At 43.5% G+C, this 27,541-nt stretch overlaps 1 protein-coding gene across 1 annotated transcript; it reads right to left on the bottom strand.

Moving 5' to 3' along the window:
- Positions 1-13,045: 13,045 nt before the first annotated feature.
- AMOTL2 (angiomotin like 2) lies at positions 13,046-26,704 on the bottom strand. The gene is made up of 10 exons (XM_083178391.1): positions 26,513-26,704; positions 23,989-24,779; positions 22,670-22,823; positions 21,483-21,627; positions 20,810-20,902; positions 18,041-18,336; positions 17,640-17,935; positions 17,339-17,523; positions 16,625-16,777; positions 13,046-14,374 (listed from the first exon to the last, which is right to left on the bottom strand). Exons 2-10 carry the CDS (start codon positions 24,675-24,677, stop codon positions 14,322-14,324), a joined length of 2,064 nt encoding a protein of 687 aa, XP_083034517.1. The 5' UTR covers positions 24,678-24,779; positions 26,513-26,704; the 3' UTR covers positions 13,046-14,321.
- Positions 26,705-27,541: the final 837 nt, after the last annotated feature.

Below are 27,541 nucleotides of genomic sequence, written 5' to 3'. Positions count from 1 at the left end.
CCATAAATTTTTCTCATGCCCCCACATGCCCCATGTATATGTCACATGCAATTTATATCCTACGAGAGCCCCTACAGGATACCATTGTAGCAATTCATATGCCTCAGAGCCTACTCATGCCCCTAGTTATCTAAGAGCCATTCATATCCTGAAAATGCAGTCACGCCAATGTACAGAGGGCTGCCCATGACACACTGGCATCTAGCACTGCCATAGGAAATCCATTCAGCCCCTTTTTGGGATTAACAAGACTCTGGACAGATGCTGCGGTGTTCCAGACGGCAGTGTGGCCAGGGAGGTGCTTCAAGTGCTATATTTTCTGTATTTTAATCTGAGGATGCATGGCCACACCTCCCACAATTAGGCCATGCCCCCTGAAAAACACCTGGGCCCAGGTTCTCTACTGCCCTGTGCACGCCCCAGTACCTGAGCCTACCCAGTGCCTTGGCAGCACTGAACTCACCTTCTAAACCAATCAGGACAGAGCGACACCTCAAAGCGGGACTATCCAGCTAAAGCGGGACACTTGTGTGGTATGCATATTTAATATAACAAAAATGTTTAAGGGGTTTTAACAATTTTTTTAGTTATTTACAGAATAGCTGAACTTTTAGTGACTGAGCTGGTTTGTTGCATATTACAATTAGTATTGTTCTTGTAGTCTATTGTTTGTTTGTTGCACATTCTACCTGTTGTTAGTGCGATTGTGGATGGATGATATCCCAAGAATGTTTAGCCAGTTTGGTATTTTAATTGCGTTAGTTCCGGAATGTAGACAAACAAGGGGGATAAATACCTGCGTGGCTATAAAGATAAAGCTTTCCTTCTTTCACCACCTGCTCAGCCCTAATATCCTCAGTGTACAGCTATGACAGTAGCACAGTTATCATAGTAGTATCATATAGAACACGTATGAGCATGACGTGATGCATGCTGCTTTCTCACTTCACTGAGCAACTCCTGTATGCTTTTTAGGCTAATGTTACCCAGGTCAAACCGATGTTTCTATAGTCACCTAAAATACAAGTTGTAGAGGAAAAAGCTGATCAGAACAGGAAATACTTGAGAAACAATTATGATTGTTGGGGAGTGTATTTTCCTATGCACCACAGACTTCCTGTCAGTAATCATGTGAAAGGATACTGTAGTTACCCTCTAATAGAGAGTAACTTTCACTTATACTGTATACCTGAATCTACAATATGGGGCCAAATGTAATGCCGCCCGAGATCGGTGGCCGTGAGGGATGCTGGCCAAACTTTTTTTAAAGGGCAAAAATATGCCTTGTAAGTAATGCCCCTTTAAAAAATGTGTGAGTTCGGACGGCATTTCCCCCATGATGTCAGCAAAGGGCCCAGCCTTGAGAAAGCAATTGTGGCATTGTGGTCTATTCATGAAGCAGTGAAAGGAGTGGAGAAGTGAGCCTGTGGAGAAGTTGCCTATGGCAACCAATCAGCTGCTACATATCATTTTTTAGAATACACTAGATAAATGTTACTTGTATGGTGATTGGTTGCCTGGGGCAACTTCTCCACTGGCAAACATATCCACTATTTCCACTGCTTCATGAATAGATCCCTTTGTCACAAAGTGGTTAGATGGAACACGGCATCATACATATGGGCAGGGCTTATTGTAGGGTTATGGGGGTGCTGGATGATGCTCCGACAGTCATTTTTCCAGCATCTGAATGCCCGACAGTCATGATCCTGACTGACAGGGGCTAGACTCCCTCGTGGGGGTCCATGATCTGGTCCAAACTTAAAAAGCTAGTGTAAAGTAATTCAATAGGATGTTGGCCCGCCATATGCAGACAGGGTATCCGGCCCTTAGGTAGCCATTAATAAGGTCGATGGTCAATAGGTAGATCACATCGGTCCGGCAAGCAATAAGTCAACATGGTCAAAAGTTTGACATGGTCAAAAAGTTGACATGGCATTAGTAAACACAACATATGGTCGACATGTGCTGGGGGTGGTAACCAGACGTTTTCTGGGAGTGTCAGGGAAAACGCAGGCATGCCCAAGCGTTTAAGGGGAAGTCGTGTGACATCGGCTCCGGCCCCGAGCAGCCTGTTTCTATCACAGCTGCTGCACACAATGGGAAAGTCATTCAATGGTGAGTAGCTTGCGAATGGATTTGCTGCGAATTGCCGATCCGGCGACTTTTCTCAAGTCATGCTATGCAATTCGCAGGATTCCACAGGGCAGGATTTCAATCTGGTGGGGCTGCGTAAACCTAATCGCAGGGCTCCAAAGATTAGCAGCTCAGCGATCAGGACTGAATTAGGCCCATTGTCTCAGGTATTGCTCCAGAAGACCCCATAACTGTTATACATTGCAATTGTAAGCCTGGATATCCGATATCTTGTTTATGCACACATTACTGCACATGCAATATTAGGATATTGAGCTGTCATAGTCACTGAAGATCCAGACAAATGCGATCAAACAATCATCCGATTTTCACTGTATCCAAGGTTACTTCTTTCAGCTATGGTACTGTAGCTATAATTATAGGCAACTGAAGTATCCCAGTGTTTCTTATATATAACCTCACCATGCTAAGACATTGCTTAAGTAACACATGATCCACACATGTATCACTGTATTATCTTGCGTCACTTTACCAGTGTAACGCTTTAACATCTTAATTACTACTTCTCAGTTCTTCCCTATGTAACACTTCTGCACTTCGGTGCTAGTTCTTATCTATTTTAAACTCGCTAGTGTGATGCTTTTGGGCGGTTGGGTTGTGATGGCCCTGGGGGGTCCCATGCTCTGGAAATAAACCTTATGAATGTTAGGATATGAATGTATCGCTGTATTATCTTGCGACACTTTACCAGTGTAACACTTACACATCTTAATTACTACTTCTCAGTTCTTCCCTATGTAACACTTCTGCACTTCGGTGCTAGTTCTTATTTATTTTAAACTCGCTAGTGTGATGCTTTTGGGCGGTTGGGTTGTGATGGCCCTGGGGGGTCCCATGCTCTGGAAATAAACCTTATGAATGTTAGGAATCTACCTGATGAGGTCGTGGCCGTGGTGGTAGGTGGCTAAATATATACATTTTAGTCCATGTTAAATTGCAAAGTTTATTATAATTGCTCTGGTTACCAGCGTTCTCTGTGTGGACGTCTTATCTTTCAGTATGCTCGATGTTCCTCATTTCCACTACTGCGTCCGCTTTTCAGACACTACTTGTATGTATATTGCCTACGTGATTACGCACTTTGTTCATAAATCATGTTACAATGGTTTACAAAGGCGAAGTACTGTGTGCTATGTACTGTATATATTAACTGTCATCATGTTTATATAAGTGTTGTAATTGTGCACTTTATTATGTGAAGCCACTACTTAGGCCATCATGTAACGATTTATGTCTCTGTGAATTATGGATATTATAATTTGAAAGTCTATAATTGCCTTTTCATGCCATTTTATATTTTATTGTACAGTAGGGGAGTTATTCGGGTTCGCTCCTTCTGGCAAATTCCTTCTCAAATGGACAAAACCATGTGCACTGCAGGTGGGGTAGATGTAACTTGTGCAGAGAGAGTTAGATTTGGGTGGGGATTTTACTTCAAAGTGAGATCTAGATTGCAGTGTAAAAATAAAGCAGTCAGTCTTTTCCCTGCACAGTAACAAAATAACTCACCCAAATCTAATTCTCTCTGCACATTTTACATCTTCCCCCCTGCAGTGCACATGGTTTTGTCCATTTGAGAAGGAACTAGCCAGAAGGAGTGAACCAGAATAACCCCCTATGTTTGAACGAATGTCTACTGTTTTTTATAGCTCCCTTGGTTTGTTTTGCATTTCATGTATCATTTATAAACCTTGGTGTTGCTTTATAATTATGGTATATTTTGTTCAATACCTAGTGGCAAGGCATGGACCTACAGTATGTACATTGGCGATAGTTATTATAAATCTTTATTGGCATCTTTGGAATATTGTAGAAAACCTCCTTGAGAGGTTTCTGTATGTGAGGATATTGAGGTCTACAAATGAGCAGTGTTTTATCACTCTCAGATGGGGGAGCCTGCATTCAAGAAACTAGGAGGCTTTACTTACAGATGTGTCCTGATACATTGTTGCTGCAATCATGCCAATCACGCCAAGTCACATGACAATCACCTAGCGCAACTTTTCTTTTGCTTTTTGCTCAATGTGTCTAAATCCAATGCAATGCGACTAGGACTGTGCTGATTCATTTCATCTATAGATTGCAAGCTTGTGAGCAGGGCCCTCTTACCTCTGACTCTGTGTAAATACCCAGTTTGTTGTATCACTGTCTCCTATTGTAATGCGCAACGGAACATGCTGCGCTATATAGGAAACTGTTAATAAATAAATAATAAATGTGCTACAATTTAGCAACCGCAGCTTTTTTTTCTTCCAGTACAAGATGTGTTGTGCTCAGTACACAGGCTAAAGGACCCAATCAGGGCCGGCGCCACCACTAGGTAAATCTAGGCATTTGCCTAGGGCGCCGGCCACTGGAGGGCACCATTTCGCCCCCCCCCCCGTGCCGCGGGGGTACCTGTCCTGCGGCTGTGTATATAAAGCTTGCGGCGGCAGCGGGGGGTCCCTGCAGTCAAGAGATAACGAGCGCTATCCGCCTGGCTACGCGGAAGCGCTTCTGTTGTGGAAACACTGGCCGCACGCTGAATCTCAGCCAATCAGCGTGCGCCGTGCGGCCAGTGTTTTCACAACAGAAGCGCTTCCGCGTAGCCAGGCAGATAGCGCTCGTTATTTCTTGACTGCAGGGACCCCCCGCTGCCGCCGCCGCAAGCTTTATATACACAGCCGCAGGACAGGTACACCCCCCCCCGGCACCGGGGCGCCCCCACCCCGACTCGCCTGGGGCTCTCCGGTGCCTTGCACCGGCCCTGGACCCAATACACTACTGCGACTTGTCTGAGCCTCAAGTCGCATCCGATTTCCCATGAGCACCCCCCCGGATGTGATTTGGTCTATACTTGCCTACTTTTTTTTTTTTCCTAAGAAACCCTAAGGGGGACCCGATTTTTGGGAGCCTCAAGGCCATTCTGGGAAGGTAGGCAAGGTAGGCAAGTATGATTTTGTCTTGATGTACTATTTTTACATGTGATTTATTGCATGCAATTTATCTGACGAGTTGGACTTCAGGGTGCTACAGGTGCTGACAAATCACAAACTGGGACGAGTGAGCTAAGCGTAATTATAAGCTTTGCTGCTCTACAGGATGCAGGGTGCATCAGACCTTGACTGCGCCATTGAGATTTGTAGTGCATATATTCCTTACCCAAAAGGTGCGTGCATCTGTAAACAACACATTGCATTTGTAAAAGTATGGAGTGATGTAAAAGTATGGAGTGATGTAAAAGTATGGAGTGAAGACCCAGTGGCTGCCTGACATAGGGCCTTATTTAGGTCCATTCGCTCCCCTGTGTGTTGCGTGGTGACCACCTTGCATGCACATAAACTGTTACATACATTTTTTCTCCCACTAAACGATCGTTACCACCACCCCCAGATGCCTGCTTCCTGTCAATCACCTTGTGAGCGGCTTGCGAAGGAAAAGGGAGCAGGATTCCTTCACTATCAGGTGTCGTGCACCCATACACATATGCTGTTCATCGGTAGCCTTGCGAGTCCACATGCGCTGACGTCAGCTATATGTGGAGGAAGTGCGCAAGACCGGAAGTGAAGCGCTGTGAAGCACTGGGCGAGTGCGTGTGAGGGACGCTGTGTGGGACGCTGTGTGGGACGCTGTGTAGGACGCTGTGTGAGATGCTGTGTGAGAGGAAGAGAGGAAGAAGTTAAGCGGCACATGGAGTGACTGAGTGTCAGATCACAAGATCCCAGGAGAATACATCTGTGTGAGATGCATAGAGATGGCTGCTTTGGGAGGCCAGATTTCTGATCTAAAGCAGACCATCGAAACTCTGAGGGGCATTGCCAAATTAGAAGAAAGCTTCCACCTCACGGTGGAAACTTTGGAGGATCAGGGGGTATTAGCAATAGAAGAGGAGGGTGAGACAGCTAGCTGGGTAACAGTCAGAAGGGGTAGTAGGGGGAGGTAGAGGCAGGCCAGTGCTGACATAATTAATCACAGTAGATTCCCCAGACAGGATGAAACTACTGCAGACGTTACTTCAAAAATGGTGGGGCCGGACGTGACCAGCACCTCTAGCAACCAGAGGACTGGCACATCAGGCTTAGTGGGGGCAAGGGAAACAGGAACAACAAGACAGATGGTGGTGGTAGGGGATTATATCATCCGTAAAACAGACAGGGCAATCTGCTACCGGGACCGCGATAGTCATACAGTCTGTTGTCTTCCGGGTGCTCGGGTACGGCACAACGCGGACCGGGTGGACAGATTACTGGGGGGAGGGGGGGCTGGGAAAGACACCCAGCGGTCATGGTGCATGTTTGCACAAATTACCAAGTTAGTGGCAGGTGGGGTGTCCTTAAAAACGATTTCAGGGATTTAGGATATAAGTTAAAAGCGAGGACATCCAAGATCATTTTCTTAGAAATATTACCTGTGCCGCGCGCTAGCCTAGGGAGAAAATGGGGACTTAATGCATGGCTAAAGGGATGGTGTAGGAAAGAGAGGTTCGGGTTCCTAGAGCACTGGTCGGACTTTGCAAACAGGCGCCATCTATACGGCACTGACGGATTGCACCTGAATGGAAAGGGGGCGGCGGTGCTGGGAAGCAGGATGGTTAGAAGGTTGGAGGAGTGTTTAAACTAGGCATAGGGGGGGATACAAAAATAAACTATATCTGTGAAAGGCAGAGTAACAAGGAATGGAGGTTATAGAAGGGGTGTCGGGGAGAAAAACTAGATTTAGTAAGAATTCAATAGCACATCAGGATCACATTCAACCCTTAGCCGAAAAAAAGAGTAAACATAAACTAAAATGCTTGCTGGCTAATTCAAGAAGCTTGGCAGGGAAAATTGGGGAACTGGAAACGGGTGTGGTATAGAGTTCCGACAGTCGGGATCCCGACAGTCATTAGCCCGACGTTGGGATCCCGACTGCCCGGACTCACACAGCATGGTGAGCGCAACAAAGCCCCTTGCGGGCGCGCTGACTCACTACGCTCACCACCTATTCTATACTCCCTCTAGGGAGAATAGCGGGTGGCCGTCGGGCACCCATCTGTCAACATTTGACAGTCGGGATGCCGACGTAGGGTAAATGACTGTCGGGACCGTGTCCGGCACCCCTGAAAACTGTGGCCACAAGGGATGATTACAATATAATTGGTATAACTAAAACATGGTGCAATGAATCACACAGTTGGGCTCTAAACATGGAGGGTTATACCCTTTTCAGAAAATACAGGGAAAACAAAAGGGGTGGAGGTGTGTGCCTTTATGCAAAAGAATAACTTAAAACCATGTGTAAAGGAAATGAGCTCGGGGATGGATGATGATAAAACTGAGGCAGTGTGGGCAGATAGAACTAAAAATAACAAAAACTGTAAAAATAATATTTTAATAGGGATATGCGACAGACCACCTAACATTAATGAAAGGGATGAGTTTCTACTTTTAAACCAAATCAAAAAATCGTCAGATCAGGGGCAGGTATTATTATGGGGGATTTTAACTTTCCAGATATTGATTGGACAAATGAGATGGGTAAGTCAGCAAAAAGCAGCGGGTTCCTAAACTTACTAAAGAATCAGTTTATTACACAAACGGTTGAAACGCCAACACGTAATGGAGCATTATTGGATTTAGTATTAACTAACAATGTAGATTTAGTTTCAAATACCAAAGTAATAGACCACCTAGGTAACATGGACCATAATATGGTCTCACTGTAAATAAACTTCTGTAAACTACATCATACAGGTCCGGCAAAAATATTGAACTTTAGGAAAGCTAACTTCAAATTATTTAGGGATTCTTTAAAAGAAATTAAGTGGGAAAAGTTATTTGAGGAAAAAATGCAGAGGAAATGTGGGATACACTGAAAAATGTACTCGAATCACTAACTATTAAATACATCCCAAAATGCAATAAGGGTAAATTCAGTAAGAAAAAACCATCATGGATGGACAAAAAAGTTAGGACAGCAATTAACAATAAGACAGAAGCATTTAAATTTTACAAGGGTAATGTGAATGCGGAGGCATTCCGTAAGTACAAAGAATTAAATACAATTTGTGGTACTTGTGTATTTTGGCGGCGCCCCCGATGTCCGTCGTACGACGATCAGATCGCATCGCATCGCATGCCATGCACCCGATGGCATACGATGCGATGCGACGCGATTTTGACCCCCTATACGACCAAGAATCGTATAAGCACCCTAAAGGGTGCTTTTGAGCACCCAAATGGGTGCTTACAATGTTAAATGCACCCCCACGCCACCCCCCCACTATAAACGTGAACCCGAAGCGTGGCGAGCGCAGCGAGCCCGCGAGGGGCGGCGGTACGCGTCCTACGACCTTTTCATACCCCCACTATCCACGTCGGCGTGGAGTTGAGAATAGAATAGTGTGGCGTCGCATCGCATACCATCGTATGCGTTATGGTATGCGATGCGATGGGCGCCGCCAAAATACACAAGTACCCAATTTGTAAAAGGGTAATCAAAGTAGCTAAAAGGGAGAATGAAGAACGTATAGCTGATGAGAGCAAAACCAATCCAAAAAGTGTTTCAAATACATCACTAATAAACAAATAATTAAAGAAAAAGGCCCATTAACCAATATCAATGGAAAAAGCTTTACAGAAAATAAAGGAAAAGCAGAACTGTTAAACGAGTTTTTCTCTTCAGTGTTTACTAGGGAAGAGCAGACTGAGGAGCATACAGGTACCACAAAAGGGGCAAACAAGCTAGATCTTAACATCGATTTCACGACAGAAGACGTCCCCCCCATTGGTTAAACAGGAACGGTTTGTAGCAATGCCGAAAGGGCCCTCCGGAGAGCATCACTTATTGAGTACTGGATGGCTTTTCCAGACCATTCCAGTTCTCGGAGTGACAGCGCTAAAAAAAACTAATCTGAGTGTTCAGTGATCTCCAACGGGATAATAGAGAAAAGAATGTTCTCCAACTATTGTATAATAACCTTGATGATAATTTAACAGCACTTTCATTGTGTTCTAAGGGGGGGGGGGGGGGGGGGGTGCAGGAATTCATTTGTGGTGGATGCAGTGACTCAGAGCAGAGCAGGTAAGTCAGACATAGGACTGGAAGCTGTGTAAGGAAGAGAGGAAGAGAGACAGACATGAGAGTGAACAAAGATTCGGCAGACGGGGAAGGGCACTAACAGAGGAATGTGTAAACACATCTCAGCATATTTGTTCACTAATAGCACCTCTGATTATGAAAGGTTGGAATTTGCTTCATTTTCTTCCATTGATCTGTTAAAACTAGGAGTGGAGATTTTGCGTCATGTTTTTTTCCATAAATAGCATGTTAGGAATTGTCTCAATTTTTTATTATTATTGTTGTTGTTGTTATTATTAAATTGTGTTTTTTTTTTCTTTAAAGTAATTTTTGATCCTTCACACAATAAAAACAACAGTCGGTCATTTACGTAGGAAACAGTGATGTCACTTAACTCACAAAGGAGGCAGCAAGTTTCTTTGCTGGGCCGACGTTCACTGGATTGAGTGCTCCCCTACCAGTGATCTCTCAGCCTTCTGGATTACGGCATTGTGAGTAGGTTGCTTTCTGCTACAGTAAAAAGGGCTTGTCGGACCTGGGCTTCAGCTGAAAACACTTTGTACAGTCAGTGATGGATTTCCCGCTATGTACGTGAGGCAGGTGCCTAGGGACAGCACTTGCTGGGGGCAGTACCTCATGCTGATAAGGCAGAAGGTTTTTATTTTTTATGTCATTATTATTATTAATAATAACAGTTTCTTATATATGACTTCTTTTAGAATTTTATTTTTCCACTGATGGGAGTGGGAACAGTGGACAGCAAATTGTGGTCCTGGAGGTGGCAGTGGATGTGGCTGTGACTGCTTGGGGCTCTCAAGGCTTCTGGTTTGTCTCAAAATGATTAGACATTTTTTAAAGTCCTTTTTAATTACATAAATTCTTAAGGTATGTCAGGTCAATAGACCTTGAGGGCTAAGTATGACAACCATGTTATCTCGTTCCCGACTTCCTAAACCCATTAAAGGGATATATAGGGTCAAATGTTATAGCGTCTAAGTTTGTGAGAGGAGCAAGATACCAGCTGATCTTGGATATTTAAAGCGGCAATCATTTACAATCATTGCTGCTTTAAAAAACACATTCGAGATTGTCCGTTATCCCGCATTTCCTGCAAAGTCAGACTCTCTTACACGGAAATACCAGAAAACGGGATGCTGCCTTCCCCACCACGACCTAACCCTAATCCACCCTGATATACTTCCAGCATCAGCATCTCCAGCTGTGTCGGTATTCTGACGCTGGTCTTCTGGCCTTCAGTCAGGATCCTGTTGTCAGTTTTATTACTGCCAGCATCCAGATGCTGTTCGCATCCCTATTACATATGCCCCCTGGTCTCAGCACTCACTGAGCCAAAAAGTGATCAGTGGATATGGGTTTCCTCTGGGTACTCTGGTTTTCTCCCACAATCCAAAAAAAATACGGGCAGGTTAATTGGCTCCCAACAAAATGAACCCTAGAATGTCTGTGTGCGTGTGCATGTGGTAGGGAATATAGATTGTAAACTCCACTGGGGCAGGGACTGATGTGACTGGTCAAATATTCTCTGTACAGCGCTGCGATATATGTATGCGCTATATAAGAAACTGTTAATAAATAAATAAAATAAAGGGGTGCACTGATAATCAAGGTCAGAGCATTTATCGGATCTGCAGGATTTATCTGCCGGTGTATACCCTGCTCAAGGTGCTGATGGTTTGTCAGTAATGTTTAATAAAATACAAGTTACAGTAATTCCTAATTAATAATTTTTTTGCATTTGTTAATTTTACACGTAACAAAAGTAAAACGCCACATAGCAATATAAAAAGTGATTAAATATTATTACCATTTTACTCAGAGCTGTGCAGTGATGTTTTTTGGCATATCAGTCCCTGTCTCATTGGTGCTTACAGTCTAAGGAGGTTATTCAATTCCAGGTCGGGACACCGGTGCCATAATCCCGTCAGAGAGATCCCTACTGTCTAGCCGCATGGTGAGATGAGTATGTATCTGGGGATTAGGATTAGGCTGTGGAAGGGGGGAGGTCAGGGTTAGTCACCACATAAGGAGGGTTAGGCACCACCTGGCCTTCAAGTGCTCATCCATCTCGCAACACCAAGAAGAATATCATTTAAATTGGGGGGGGGGAGTTACATTCAGGCTGCGGGGAGGGAGGGTTGGTGTTAGACATGAAATGGGGACTTTAGGGCAGGATCTTACCATCTGAGCCAATGATGGCATTGCCAGCGATACCAGCATTTGGATATTGACCACCAGCATTCTGACCATCAACAAATTCTACTGCTCCCCATACAAACACACTAGGGATATTTATTTTGTTAGAACACAATTAATCCACTAGTACATTTTTGGAATGTTGGAAGAAACCCACACAAACATGAGGAAATTAGACAAATAATATAGAGACAGCGCGCCAACGGAATATGTAAACTAGATGTGAATTTTCAATGTTAAACTGTATATGGCACCACAGTAGTTTGTGTTACCCATATATGGGACAACCTGTTGTGGAGATCTCATTTGCTCTGAGGACACTGTTCTGTGTTCGTGAACCATGTCTGAGCCCACAGACTTTCAGAGAGGGCAAGTTGTTGGTACCCATCTAGTGGTTGCGCCTATGACTACAGAAGCCAGTTTATTTGGGATATTGCGAGGAACTGTTAAAAAGGTGATGACGCATATACCATTTCTGGAAAAACATCATCGGCTCTATACAAGCGTGTATGAAAGTTTAAACTGAGTTCCAGAGACTGAAGGGCATTGAGAATGATTGCGGCCAAGAAAATGAAGACAACCGCTACAAAAGTGACTGCTGAGTGGAATTTCCATGTTACACATCCCGTGTCTATAAGAATGGTGAGGAGGTAACTCCACAAGTGTGATATTCATGGGAAAGCCACAGTTTACAAAAATGCCAAGAAGTGGAGAAAACGGTGTAACACTCATAAATCGTGGACGGCTGAGGAATGGTAGACTTTCATCGGATAACTCGTCCTTCACCCTATTTCCAAGCACAGGATGAGTTTGGGTATGGAGAACACAGAGCCAAGTGTACAATCGAGATTGCCAAGAATCTAGCATGGTGGATGGTCGCGTTGATCTGGGCAGCCATATCATGATATTCTGCAGGCCCCATTATCACCATGCACGGTTCAGTCACTGCCAAGCACAACAGAATGTAGACATTTTGTCCGACCAGGTCCATCCCACGGTACAGATTTTGTTTCTGGCTGGTGATCTCTGGTACCTCGGTGATCAGGCACCGATTCACACAGCTTGTGTCATCTATTCGTGGTTTTCTGAGCATGCAGACGAGGTGACTCATCTTGCCTGACCCCCCGATCGTCTGACCTCAATATAATAAAGATGCTGGGGTCGGTTTTGGAGAACCGGGCCAAGTCACGATATCCGCCCAAACATCCCTCCTGATGTTGCCTATAGCACCATCCCATGTGAAACAGAACTCCCATCTTAGTAAATTTCCCGCTACTCTCAAACCTAAAAAGTGAGGAAATTTCATCTCCATCATAGAGTTATATTTAAAGTAAAGTATATTAAGTAGCCCCACTTTTTTAAATGCATAAAGTCAGGATAAAGTTCTGTAAATTGCCTCCGCAGCAATATAATTCCTAAATGATGGGGTTTATGTAAAAGGGTGCGGTGTGTGTTTACTGTGCCAATAGGATCCTGCAAATGTGTCCTGATTTTACATTTTTTGAAACACAGGAATCCTATCCGGACCATAATACACGTCTTCATGTTATCAAGTCCTTTCATTAAACTAGCAAATCCTACTTGAAGACCTTTCAAGCAGTACAGAAATAAGTGATCACTTGTCACACAGCAATGGTTTAGTTTTAAAATGTATTTAATTTCATATTTAAAATAACAAAAGTCTGGTCTGCAACAGCGGAACCAGATGGCATCCAGGCAGCATATAATAAGCAGAATAATATTAAGGAACAACAGTCACGCTTACGTCTTTAAATACTTTCGATAACTTAAGTAAACTCACAAAAAATATATATCGGATTCATACATCTTTGGAATAAAACAGACTTTCACAGCGCAGATAGGCAAAAATAACAAATACCAAAAAAAAAAAAATTATATATATATTACATTTGTAACCCATTGTGTTGTCAGAAAGAAAGCATTTAGTCTTCTCCGGTGACCTTCGGGTTAGAAGAAGGGGTGATCATTTCTAAATAAGAAAAATCTTTAGTAAATTGCTTGATGCAATTGTCTTCTGATCTAATTTTGTAAACAATGCACAGGAATTGAGCGGAACAATAGCCACCGTTGACCAGCAACAGCAGCTTAAAAAGACAGAGAAGGACGGAGGGGGAAATCATTTTCATAATATAAAATAAATACATTATAAGGGGTTTTTTGGGGAGATGTACAGAGAGTAATGTTCGGACTTGCCCTTGTGTCAGCAGGCCTCTAAGCTAAATGTTTTTGGGTCCATCAACCGATGAGCCTCCATTTATGTATAAATCCTAATATCTCGCTCTAGAACTTCAAAGTAGACCTTAGATGGTCATGAAAACAGAGAGAAAACATAGCTGTATAAATAGTGACAATGGGGGATTTATACAAATAAACACATAAGTATTTACATGAAAAATGTTTAGGACAAGAGTCCAGTAACTTTAAACCACTTCAAACCCCTGCAGTTTTCTGTAGGTATTTCTAGCAGCAAAAGGGATTGGCCCTCGGATTTCCAAAGCCATTACGACTTTATTCTTCTTCCCCCATAGTATGAGTCCATGTGATTTAAAGTCTTGAGGTTGCGATGGAGTTCAGAGACCACAACCACTTTGTCACATTGCTGGAAGTCGGCGAGTGTTATCGACCTCGGATTAAGTTAAAATAATGAGCATCTTCTAGTCTTCTCAGCCATCGCTCAGTTTGGTGTCCTGGACGACTCTTAAAGTCCAACGGCATTCTAGGTTGGCGTTTTTGAGCTGTAACATTCCTTGTCCCAACTCCAAGAGCACCTCATATTACAGACTGAATACAGTATTCTTGGCCTGTGGACTAAAGCTGATCAACCAGCTACGATTCTCGATCGTGTAAGACTTTCCTCAACGCAGAGGCGTTAGCCCCAATAGGCCGGTGACTCAGATGAGAATCTCTACCATGTCGGAAACGTTGGAGCTTATAGAAGTAGGTTCTGTAAAAAAAAGGAACAGGTGGTTAATGGAATGGCAAAACCAGCGGAAATGAATGCAAAATATGTATTTTTTTTTCCCAGCAAGCCATCTGTCAAATGAAAACGCATTCTACTGAGTATTCAACATTCATCTATTGTAATCTTTTACACAACAGGTTTTGTGATTGGAGGTTCCGTGAAACTCGGGCTCCACCACAAATCTACCAATGACACTTCCATATTAATAGGTTGTAAGGACCAGATGTATCAAGCTTCAAAAAGTGATAAAATGGAGAGTGATAAACATACAGCCAATCAGTTCCTAACTGTCACGTTACAGGCCGGGTTTGAAAAATGACAGTTAGGGGCTGACTGGTTGTTTCTCAATCTCCATTTTATCGCTTTTTGAAGCTTGATAAATTCAGAAAACTAAGAGCTAAAACTACGCAGGAAAACAAACTGGTCATAAGAAAACCATTAACACAATTCAAACTATGAAATTGACACGATAATTACACGCGGAATTGACATTTCATATGTATTTGACACGCTATATGGTAATATTTGAAATGCCAACACATGAGAAGCAGCAGACGGATAGGCAGTAATAATCATTCACTGAATATCCTGTCATGCTCATAGGGAATTGTCTATGCATGACTGGACGAGCCAGCTAGCTGGAGCTATGCACTGCAGTGATTTCATCTTCTGATTCACCCTTCACAAAGGCCATTGAAGGCATAAATGGTGGGACAGGCATGTGATCTCTCATGTCAGTATGCGGACATGTAAAAATGGATTAAACACTATACAATGGACTGTAAGACAGGGTGAAGTATAGGCAGCAGGCCTTGCTTGTACACTTAGAGGCTGTGTGATTGTCTGGAGTAGACAGGGTGATGCATTCAGTGCTTATGGGCGTTACGCTAGAGCGCAGTGTCTCACAATCTGGCATGCTGGATCACAATGTCCCATTTTCAATGGCTGTGTTGTGATGTGAGGGGGAGGACATACCAGACATGCCTGTAGCTCTGGTTCGTCAGCAGACAGACTCTATCTACACCGTAACATTAAAATATTCTGGTGCGAGTAATGGCTCTAGAAACATTAAGGGGTAAATTCACCAAGACGGGAGTTCTATTGAAGATGGGATGCCAATCAGATTCTATCTATTAGTGGTGGGCAATAAGCGGCCCTCTAGCTGTTGATTAACTACACATCCCAGCATACCTTGCCTTAGTTTTGCTATTTGGCCATGCTGAAACTGATGCAAAGCATGCTGGGATGTGTAGTTCATCACCAGCTGGAGGGCCACTTATTGCCCACCCCTGTTCTAGATGGTGCTAAATAAACAAGAAGTAGAATCTTATTGGTTGCTATGGGTAACATCACATCTGCAATAGAACTCCCATCTTAGTAAATTTACCCTTATATTTTGTAATATAGGTTGGTCCTCTAATGTCAATCAGGTTGTGCAGATGTAATCAGAGGGGTCACGGGGCAACGGTTTCCCATAAAGTAGGTGTGGGTCATAACTGCGGCATCTTAGCAAGTTTCCTAATATATATGGTATGTCAAAGTTTTTAACACTGTGATCATTTGTTGACTGTATACTGGAGTCTCCAGGCACTGAATTAATAATATGATCTTTCATACATTAGAGATGTTCCCTTCCCCCTTGTCCTCGGTTCTCTTGGCCTCGCACCTGCATTCTCTTCCCAGCTGCATAGCTGAGATTCATTGGCATTAGTCATCACCAAGGGAGGCCAAGCCTTGGCAGCAATCGTTAGAGGAGAAAGCTCTTAGCTATGCAGGGCTCGGCACGGGCTCAGCCTGGGGGAGGGGAGGTGAGCGAGTGCAGCTTCTGCCATTGCGAAAAGTCCTTTCACAAGACACAGGGGAAGACAATTCTAGCTGAGCAGCCAGGCTTGTTATAGCCATAATCAAGTTAAATAACGACAACTGAGGGCTGCATATGAAGGCCTTATTTAAAGGGAAAATCTAGAACGTTTATTGTAGTGTTTGTCTAGCTTTACATTAATGAGCAGCGAACACTCCCTCTCTGTATATTCAGACACTGTTCCATGGGAACTGACATGTCTGGAATGAATCTTAAATAGCCCCCAGACATAAGTGATAATGGAAACCTATAAGGTTTCATTTGTTCCAGAAATGAAGTTTTGAAATTCTTGAATGAAGAAAAAGCTTCAAAAGCCTTTTCTGACATACAATGACTGCTCGCATAGAATGCAATCAGGGAAAAGGACATACCTAGTGTAGAGGTGTTTCTGTCCAGAAGAGAATCGGTCATGGTTGTTTTTTCAGTAGAAGTCTCTGTCTGGGTGCTGCCATCTTTGCTGCCATGTTTGGAGTGAACCGGTAAGGTGCCAGTGTTGGCAGATGGCAGACAGCTTGGTTTGCTTACTGAGAAGACAGAAAGAAGGCAAGAATAAGCACATAGTTTTTATCAAAATTAGGTCAAGTTCAGTGGTGTAACTACTAAATTTGCTCACCCCCCCCTGCCAAAAATTTAGGCAGTGCCCTCCCAAGTAAAGTTAACCCCCAACCCTGCCTTACCCCTCAACATGCCACGTCCACTGCCAGTCTTGTCTGCAATCCCGGCGAACTCCTGCTAATGAAAACTGACCCTCACAAAATGGTTGCCCCTAATAGCAGACAATTTTTTAGGATGGGGGCAGCCATTTGTGAAGGTCAGTTTTCATAAGCAGCAGGAGCCAGACGGAGAGCCGGGACGGCAGACAAGTAAATCTGCGGGTCCCGGCCACATACACAGCAGGTCCTGGCAGTGGCTTAACAATAGCCCCGCAGTCCCCCGGCGCCCGCACTTTCTCAGCACCTCCCCGCCACCGCTGGGTCTGCAGGGCTATTGTTACGCCACTGGTCAATTGTCTAATGGATTTAAACAAATGAAACAACTAGAAGATATGCAAGTTCTAGCTATCGTTGCATATGGCAAATAATCACCTGCTGTGACTTGTGACTTGTTCACTTGTGGTTCAGCAGCCGTTGCGTTTGGGGTCTGCACAGATGGAGTGAAGATGGAGGGTACAGACTTAGCAGGTCGCAGTGGGCTCTGGAGGGGCTTGCGTTGCTGCAAGACTTTTATAACGGCGTCTTTCTCCAGTATCTGAGCATGGAGAGCCTTGATTCTACAGAAAAAGAAGAATTGCAGAAATGAGTGTTAACAAAGAACGGAAAAAGGAGTCTAGGAAAGCAAAGCCGGGACCCAGTAACATTCTCAACTACTCTCCTAAGGAGGACCTACCTGTTTTCCATTTCTTGGTGCCTGTGGTTGACCATCAGAAGGTCCTCGTTGAAGCTATTGTTTGGCGAGTGGCGAGGTGAGTGGTTGATGATGGTAGTATCCCGCTGGGCTGCGGCAGTGGCTGCTGCATCCATCGCAAACTGGCGCATAGTGCGTTCCTCCAAATACTTCTGCTCCCACTTCGTCATGTCCGCTTCCAGAGCCAGTATCCGCTCTTCTTTCTCCCTCATCTGCTCAGAGAGTACTTGGGCAGACAGTTCGGGAGAAAGGCCTCCATTATGAGTCAGTGGTTGCCTCTGTCAGAGAAACACAATTTCAGTTAGTTTTTCCTCTTTGCATTTTGGAAATAGCTTAAAAGACTGTAATGATTGTATAATGCATAGCATCATTGACCTACACACCTGCTGAGACCTCAAGTTCTTCAGCTCCTGCTCCAGCCTTGTCCGCAGACGTAGTTCCAGTTGCTCTCTCTTTTCGCAGGCAGCTTGGAGTTGGCTCAATGCCTGTTGGAGTCTCTCTACTTTTTCCACATACGCCCGCTTCTTGCGCAGCTCATCTTCAGTGCGAGCGGCGGTGGACTGAGCATTACTCAGAGCTTTTTCCAACAACTCTGCTCTGCGACGCTGGTCCTCATTGGCACTGCGCAGGAGGCTGATCTCGCGCTCCAGTTTCTCTTTATCTTGCTGCTGTTCACGGCCTGCGAAATAGAAGATAAAATCTGATTAATAACCCGATATGTTCCAGTTGAAATGTGCATTGTAACAAGAGTATTTTTGGGCTCTCGGTTCAAAGTAACTAAGGCTGGAACCAAAATCTGAAGAATGTGAATGGAGAACGATAGTATCAGTTACAGACATATAGCGTTTCCCCTTACATATGTTCTATATTTGATTTCAGCATCAATCCATGTATTACAAAGCACCTGTCGCCTAGAAACTCGCAGGCAGAGCCACTTTGTGGGATGTGTGCAAACCAATGACATCCCGGCGTCTTAGCAAGGTCACAGGCCACAGGTGCATCTACATTTCCTGCAATTGGCTGATAAAATATTAAAAGGTTCACCTTACTGAAATAAACCCAGAAATCAAAATATACAGCGGCCCATTCTGAGTTGCCTGCAAAGTTCCTATATTTGCGAGCAGCCGCGGAACATAAATTTACTGCCTTATGCTAATAGAAAACCTATTTAAATAATGTGGGGGTTTGATTGATTTTAAACTGGGCGTTGCAACTGTCAATTTTGACAGAATCAACCAGGTCTGACTCAGAATTGGACTGAGATATAAAAAATGCCTAAATTCACTTCTGCGCATAAGCTGTATGCACAAACTTGCCCTTAGCGGAGAGATTTGCCATACTAGTCAAAATCAGGCCAACAGTATTTTGCAGGCCTTAAAAAAAATAATATGATTATGACGATATTGAATACAAGTTTGCAATGAACTCTCAGCGTTTTGGAAAGGTTAGCAAACACAAAAACGAAGAGATCTGTGCAGTACGATAAGCTCTGCAAACAGCCAGAATGCCTGTGAGATCCTGAACATGTTTACAAGAGTTTTGTCTGTGTGTGGAATGACCTGACAAGAATATTCCTGAGTATATGTTAAACTTGACTGCTCTTGCACTGTTCCATGAAAGGTTAAGCAAATATGCAGGTTCCCAGGCTTGGAGCAGCCAGATAGCTCAAGGATGTATATCCTTGTAAGACCAGTTCTATCTTGTGACGTTTCCAACTTCCCCAACATGGGAAAAAGCTACCAGATCACTTTGTGTGGATGGATGCACAAAAGAAAGAAATCAGCTCTAAATTGCAGCATCTGGGTTGGTAGCCAAGGACAATAAGGGGTAAGTTTACTGTTGTCCATAGCAACCACATTCTATCATTTCTCTATCGCACAGGTTCTTAAAGTCGGTCCTCAGGACCCCACGCAGTGCATGTTTTCCAGGTCTCCTCACAGAATCAAGCGACATAATTAGCTCCACCTGTGGATCTTTCACAATGTGTCCGTCAGTAATGAGTGCACCTGTCGGGGGACCTGGAAAACGTGAACTGTGTGGGGTCAGGAGGACCACTGCTCTATTGCATCCTAGAAAATGAAAGACAGAATCTTATTGGTTGCTATGGGCAATGTCACCTCTTTTTATTTTTAGAAGCTTCCGTATATTTACCCTCTAAATGTGCCCATACACTACTGCGATGTACTGTACTGCAGCAGTGTATAGCCATCCGACCCCCCCTGAGCCGCCCAGGAGGGGGATACACGCCGTCCTTTTACATGCGATGTATCACATGCGACCCCATTTATCGCTGCTGAGAGGGGGACCGGGTTGGAGGTCGGACAGGCAGCAAGGTCGAACTCCGGTTTAAGTCTGATGCGCATGGGACGGCACATCAGACCCAAGGGGGACATCAAACACCTCCGATTTGGGCCGATTTCTCGGCCTGATCCGTCGGAATTGGGTGAAGTGTAAACATTTGCATTAGAGACGTTCACTGTAAAGATACCTCAGTAACATCCTCTAATATATTACTCTAGATGGTACAGAAGGCAAGACATTCACTCTAATGCCATTGTCTTCCAACTCATCTGTATAACCATAAGACTATTTTATTGGTCCATATGTAAAGAAGAATTCTTATTTGTCATATGAAAATGTAAAATAAAGTCTGATAAATCTGCTGGTCTTTCTTTAATGCTCATGTGAACTTCCTGCTAAGTATAATGCAAATCTCATTGTGTTAACTAACCCATGCTGTGCCCCCCTTCCTCTCCCTCCTTCTCCTCTGGGGACATAAAGGGGGCTGAGCAGACCAGCTTCTGGAATGTAAGGAATTCAGAACCTATTGAAGTATGTTTGTTTGCTAAAGCACCGCAGCCTTTTCTTCAGGATACAGGGAGTGGACACACCTCCGCTGTATACTCCCAGGTGCATCAGGCCACATCCCACGCACACAACTGAGCTTCTATGTAGTCGTGCTGTTTGCTAAATGTGTAACGCTCTTATACGCTGAATTTTCGATTGAGTGCGAACATGTTTACGACTTATTTTCCACGCATCCCTTTTTTATCAGACAAAACGGGATATCTGGTTTCCATTTTCTAAAGTACAAATGAAGGCCTTGGGGGCTAGGAAGTTGTACGGTTCGGATTTCCAGTATTATAACTTACACTGAGCAATCAGCTTGGATACTGTTCCCTGGTTGTCTTCCCTCTGTTCTATGCTCCTGGCTGACAGCTGTTTGTGTGCAGATTCCAGACGTTCTAAACAAAAAGAGAGGCGAAAATGAGTTTCACATCACAGACATACAAAAATTTCCGCAAGGTTAGCAATAATCTAACATTTCTCTGCTCTGTGGAATCTCTTGTCTCAACAGCCACTGCGATGTCCCTCAACCGATTTTTTGGGGCTACTTCCCTAGAGGGGCGGTCTCTTTTCCAAAAGAGCTGTTACATCTGTATATAGAACAGCGGTGTTCAGGGTTCTGGAATCTTTTCTGTTCCAATGCGTATTTTAAGTAACTCCAATTAACACAACTTTGGTGCTATATGTAGGTTAATGGTTTTTGTCAGGGTGGTCATGTTCCTGTGCCTTGGCAGACCTATTTTGACATGGATTTTAAAGGAGTTGATGTTCTTAAGGATCTAGGTCCACTCAGTTAAGCCCAGTGGAGGCTCCTGAGGTGGGGCTGCAGCTCAGTCCAAAATTCAAATAAAAGGGAACCGCACCCACTGCCAGTGAGTCAGTTTGGATTGGCAGTTGGTGGGGCTCCTCTGCAGCCTCCCCTGGGTAAGCCTGATTCAAGATAGCGGATAACAATTGATTGCTCACACAGGTTCTCACCTCTTAGGTCGCGGTTAAAGTCCTGCATGCGTCTCATCTCTCCTTCCATCTTGGTCCTCATGGCACTCTCAAGTGTCTCCCGCTTAGAGGATGCTTTCATGAGGCTGTCATAAGCTTCTGAGATCCGCTGAATTTCTGTCTCCAGCTGTGGAAGAAGGGAAGGAATCAGACTGCAGCCATGTATATTGGATGTCCCAGAAAAGATAGCACATTGCAACAGAGCACATCACCTAATGCTTTACATGTGCGACATATAGCGCAACAAATCAGGCTTCACCAATTTAGCGCCTCCTATAGATTACTTGCCATGGATGACATCAGACACTACGTACTATATTACACTCTATGAGGACTCAAATGTTCTACAAACATCACAGTGCATGCTATGTAATTACTAGTACAGATGGATCTATTACAGTATTTATAACTGACCAAGTTGTAAAAAAATCATATATAATTGTTTATTCAATATTCTTGTCAAAATGTCAAATGTTATATTGTAAATATATCACAATAAAAATGAACAGAATCTGTATTTCATTTGTGGGTTTTAAGGCTCTGGACACAGTCATTCTTATGTAAGGCCCTGATTATGTCTGTAAAATTTTGTGCCACCTGCCTGTCTGGATTGCACAGTTGCTGAAAGGCTGCTCCCCCCTCCCTCACTATTCCTTACAGCTGAGGCCTTCCCAACACAGGCACCTTTTCATCCCCACACAATGCCTCATTTATGCCACATCAGGTCAGTTCAAGCAGAACACAAAACTCAAGCAACTGTCAGCAGCCCTCCGCTCTACGTGTGCCTCTAACAAATGGTTTATAGCTGCACCATTGTGCAAAATCCCTCGCAGCTGTTAAAGGGGTCTATGACGAAGGAGGGGGGGAGCGCAGAAAGTGAAAGAGATGACAAAACGAAACTGAGAGTGGCAGACACCCCACCCTCTGTAACCAGCTGGGGGACCTTATACAATAACCTGTGATGGAAATCATGTTTGGACATTAATGGGTTTCCCAAAACGGAGTAATGGAGACAGCTGCACTGTGTACGCTCCCCAGACTGTTATAGTCCCCATTGTACGCCTATTGTGCTACACCATCCAATGACGCAAAGAGCCTCACAGAGCGTTATGGATGAGGCTTTTTAAATGGCACAGACGCATTAAGCCTGCACAGGAGCATATATTTACCTTCTGGATTCTGACCGCTTTTTCGCTGTAATTCTCAAGTTCCCTGCGCAGGGTTTCATTCTCTCGTAGCAGAGCGTCCATTCGCGCCATGTGAGACCCCGTAATGTTAAAAGACCCCATTTGGCCATAGTGCATATTGTTCTCAGGCATCACCCTGCAAGAGAAAAAGATGAAAGATTAGATGTTACATACCACACATCAGCTTGATGATTAATATACTCTTGTTTGAAGGTTTACTGTCAAAATTACAAAAGTATTTTCGCTCCAACGATGATGGCAACGTAAAGTGTTCACTGCCACAAGACCGCCAACTTAATTGCACTTTGGAAACATTTTTAGAACACTATTGAGAGATTAACGCTAAACCTGTACGTTCTTGTGTTAGCAGAAGTAGAAAAACATCTATCACGAGTGAAATATGTCAGGCACACGTCCAAAAATAATACACCGATTCTAAAAATAACCAGCAGTACTAGATCATTCTGCGATTTTAAGATAAAAAGAAAATATTCTACCAACTTCCTACTGCATGTTTATATTCCGGAACTGTAATACGCTTATAATGTCCAACAGCCCAAGGTAGTAATTTAATGGATTCCAGTAAGCAATGCTGATCTTTCTAATCGTGTACCTGCGCACCACAATCTGGAAGGGAGGCAATGGCGCAAAGCGACTGTCCCAAAGCCAAAATAAAAGAATTTTCCTTTTAGTCTCAACCTCCTGGAATTTCGGAATTCTAAAAGGCTATCACAATGGAGATGGTATTTCCGCCAGTGACCCTAATCGCTGTAGCTGCCAAAGGGGTTACAAGAAGTAACAAGGGACAACATTCTTTCATTGTGAGACTGAAAATATTGCCTAACCATTATCTGGCTCTGTACATACAGGGCCACTTCCTGCATCTGTTTATCTCTTCCTGTGTGAACAATGCAGGATTGTCACAGCTCCTGGGGCCCAGGGAGATCTTAAATGCCTACGACACCACAGTTTAAAGGGATTCTCTTTAAATTCTCTTTTGAAGTTACTATAATAAAATGTGTGAAGACCTCTACTTGCGACTGCAGACTGGTGATCGGTATGTGTGGAATGATCGATGTCTGCTTTAAACATTGACGAGACTTCAAGATCAGCAAATAAAGAAATCACACAAAATAGCTGTATGTTTAAAGAAGACAGAATGAAATGCAACGCATCTAAAGATAATTGGAAATTCAGTCATTATTCACATATTGTTTGGGGGGGCGGCATCAGGCTTCTCTGCTGTAGACTGAGCTAACCGGCGCATACAATAACACATTGGTGTAAGTTGATATGCTTACCTCATTTCGGGTTGATGGTATAAAGGGAGATCTCCAGAATAGTGCCTCTGCTCTGATGCATAGCCACTGATGGTAGGGTCAGGTTGGCCATAATTTGGATAGTCAGGTGGAGCATTCCTGTACTGTACTCCTTCTTGTTGCCCGCGAGCTACGGACAGCTGGTACTGCCTAGGGAGCTGAGGATAGCTGAGTGAGGAGCTCATGAGGTTTTGTGGCTTGGCACCATTGCGTTCTAGAGACAACTGCAGCAATCTTTCACTGAGAGACCTGACATGACCATGCTTCAGCTCCATAAGGGAATGGTCTTGCCGTTGAGAAGCGTGTTCTACCTTCTGGACATTTTGAGCTGTGTAATATTGAGATAGAGCAGCTTTGGCTTCTTCGTAGGTTGGAAGCTCCTCGCCCTTATGTTGAAACTCGTGAGCTTTATACATAGGGTTCTCCAAGTAGAAATGGTCACAATGGTGCTCTTGCCCCTGAGGTTCCTGTCTTGTTGAAGGGCTACCATGCAATTCCTCTTGTTCAAGGCTTTCTAGGGATGACCTGGGGCTTCCAGTACCCCCTCCTCCCCGTAAAGCCTGTTGCTGAATGGCCAGCAATGTACGATTTTCACTCAGGTTGCCATATCTCAGTTGCTCCTGAATAAGGCGGTGCAGGACCGTTCCAGACGAATCCTCCGCTGTTCTCATCCTTGCACAATGGACAAATTAAAATCCCACCACAGAAAATGATAACACTGGATAATCCTTTCTCCAAATGTCCTGATGGTTTATGAAACTGTTCTGAAGACCCTGCGGATGAATGGAAATATATTAAAAAGCCATACAAATATTGTGTGGTGATCATTACAGGTAGCAAAGACCAAATCTCCGATTGCCTATGGGTTTTTGCTATATATATATATATATATATATATATATATACATATATATATATATATATATATATATATATATATAGTATCACTTCTGAGAGAATAGTCAGCATTTCCAAAGAATGTTTAAAATGTAAGAATATTTCACCAACAGAACACATTATAACATTGTATGCCAACAGATAATCAGAGGCTTTCTAGGTCATTGGTGGAGGCTGAGGAACCCCAATAATTACTGAGCATTTAACTGAAAATAACATGAAAGGATTGCCCTTGATCCTACCTGTCCTAGTGAATTGCAAATGCCTCTCTAATGGTCCTGTTCCTATCTACTGTTGTGTCACAATAACCTGGAGAGGTAAGACTTTTGACCTGGTTTTTTTTTTCACATGGAAGGGGGGGGGGGGGGGGGTATTAATGATTGTAATTCCTCCCTCCCCTTTCTAAAGAGATAAAGTCCAGTATTTATTTGGTATGCCCCCCTGCTGCTTGTTTTTTAACCTTCCTCTTGAATACCACATTCTTGTAGTTGAAGTCGAACAGCCAACCGCGATATTGCGTTAGTACAAATCTTTAAGATTGAGCACGGTTAAGGATAAAACAAATCCTTTGAGACCTATTACCTTTAAGATAATGCCCTAGCTGGGACCATTTACACACAAAACATGCCCCCATCTTTGTTACCAATACGACCAAGTGAAGCTACGCAGCAATGGGTTAAGTGGATAAATCGATGATGTTCAACATTCTACAAACTCTCGTCTGTTACATGTTTAAAGGATGAGTTTGATGGCCACAAACCTGCGGCTTTCCTGTTCTCTCAGGACACAAAACGCTTTTTCCACAGCGAAGCACATACTAACATCTCGCACATATCTAAGACGTGACATCACTGGGCCCTTTGTGTTGCAACTGACATTCTTGGTGGATTGCAGCCCAGCCACAAGCGTACAAAGGCTTGTACTCAAAACAAGAACAATAACAAAAAAAAATACCCCTTGGATTCCTAAGCCATTGCTAGGGTGACCAAACACCTGCATTTCTCCCTTGCGGTCCCCGATAAAGAATGCACCATTGTTAACCCTTCACTGACACATGGTAAACAAAGCACAACAACATAGACCTGTGTTATATGAAGCACATATAACCTACAAGCACAGTAATCATACACATATATTTCTATTGGTCTACTGAAAACAATATTTGAACAAGAGGCCAATAATATAAAAAAAATTAACCACAACAACAATATAGAGACAAGTATATATGGCTTCACTAATAAATATATATATATATATATATATATATATATATATATATATATATTTGCCAATTCTTGAATAGAACCATAATTGTATGGATGCATTTTGACATATGTTCACTTAAACAGTTTCTATTAATGTATGTAAATCATTGGCACCTTCTTCTATGCCGGAACCCCACACAACAGGCATGCAAGATACACACTTAGAATTTAGAGTTGTCATGGAAATAGCAATACACACTTCTTAAGATGCTGATACTGTACCCCTGACACGTGCAGTGTGGGTGCAGCAGTTTGGGATCTGTCCCTACAGCAGAATATAATGTTGATATTGGGATAATAGTCCCCAGTAGTCCTGCATGCAATGACAATGAATGGACACTCACCAGACCATAGCAGATGTGTGCAGCAGCAGCAGATTGCCAGCCTGGGCAAGGTCCCCTGTGCAGTGTGTGTCCCTCAGTGTCGGGACTGTGGAGTAGGCTGTGCACAGCCTGAGAGCTCTGATCAGACTGACTCTCCTGCGCTCACACCGGCCGCCTCAATAGCTGCTGCTGCTGCTGCTATGCCAGGAATGTGAGAGTTTCAGGCTCCCCCTGGGATAAAAGCTATAACCACACATAACCTTTCTCCTGCCCCTCCCTCACTGGCTGCCTGCACATACCCGCTGTCACCACTAGGGGCAGGAGAGCTCATTACTGGCGGATACATCTCTAGTAGTGGGAACAAAGACGCGATTTCATTATAATAGTAGTAATTTAGTATAATACTGTTGTAGTAATTTACAGCTACAATATTGTGCAGGTATGCTGAACAGTAAAAATAGGACTATGAATGTATAAAAAGCAGATTAACAATAGATTATTTATATTTTATTCGGTTTTGTGACAGGATATAACAAATTTAGGGGCATATTTTTTTAACATTTGTTTTTTTATTAACACCAGTTTTGCATTATTTTAGTATCGTCTTAATGTCTTACAGGGCTTTTGGAGAAGTTTTTTCAAAATTCACATTTTTCAGTAACCAGATCACATTTCTCATAATGGGAAATGCAATCTGGCCAAATTTACTGAAGAAAAAAAAAATTGTAAAAAAAAAAAAATCTACCTGGTGATAATTACGCCAGCTACAGCTTTTGTTTTTAAAAAAACCTTGTGAGGACTCTTTGTCATTGGGGCTCTCTCTCTCTGCTGCTCCTTTGACCCCTGGTGCATTAAAGTGATGCTGCAGAGTGGCAGCTGACTTTGCAGCATCGGAAGTCACAGCAGCAGGTAGCCCCAATGGTCAGAACCCTCATGGAGCTCCGATCACCTATTGAGTATGGATAAGTATAACCATCGTTGGGGAGAGTCGCGATGTGGCAGAAGAGTGGGTGACGGTGGCAGCAACAGCAAAATTGGGTGGTGGAGCAT

This window comes from Crinia signifera, chromosome 3 (assembly GCF_055691185.1).
Source record: "Crinia signifera chromosome 3, ASM5569118v1, whole genome shotgun sequence".
In the NCBI taxonomy this organism is placed as follows: Eukaryota; Metazoa; Chordata; class Amphibia; order Anura; family Myobatrachidae; genus Crinia; species Crinia signifera.
This window is presented reverse-complemented; position numbering and strand designations above follow the sequence as displayed.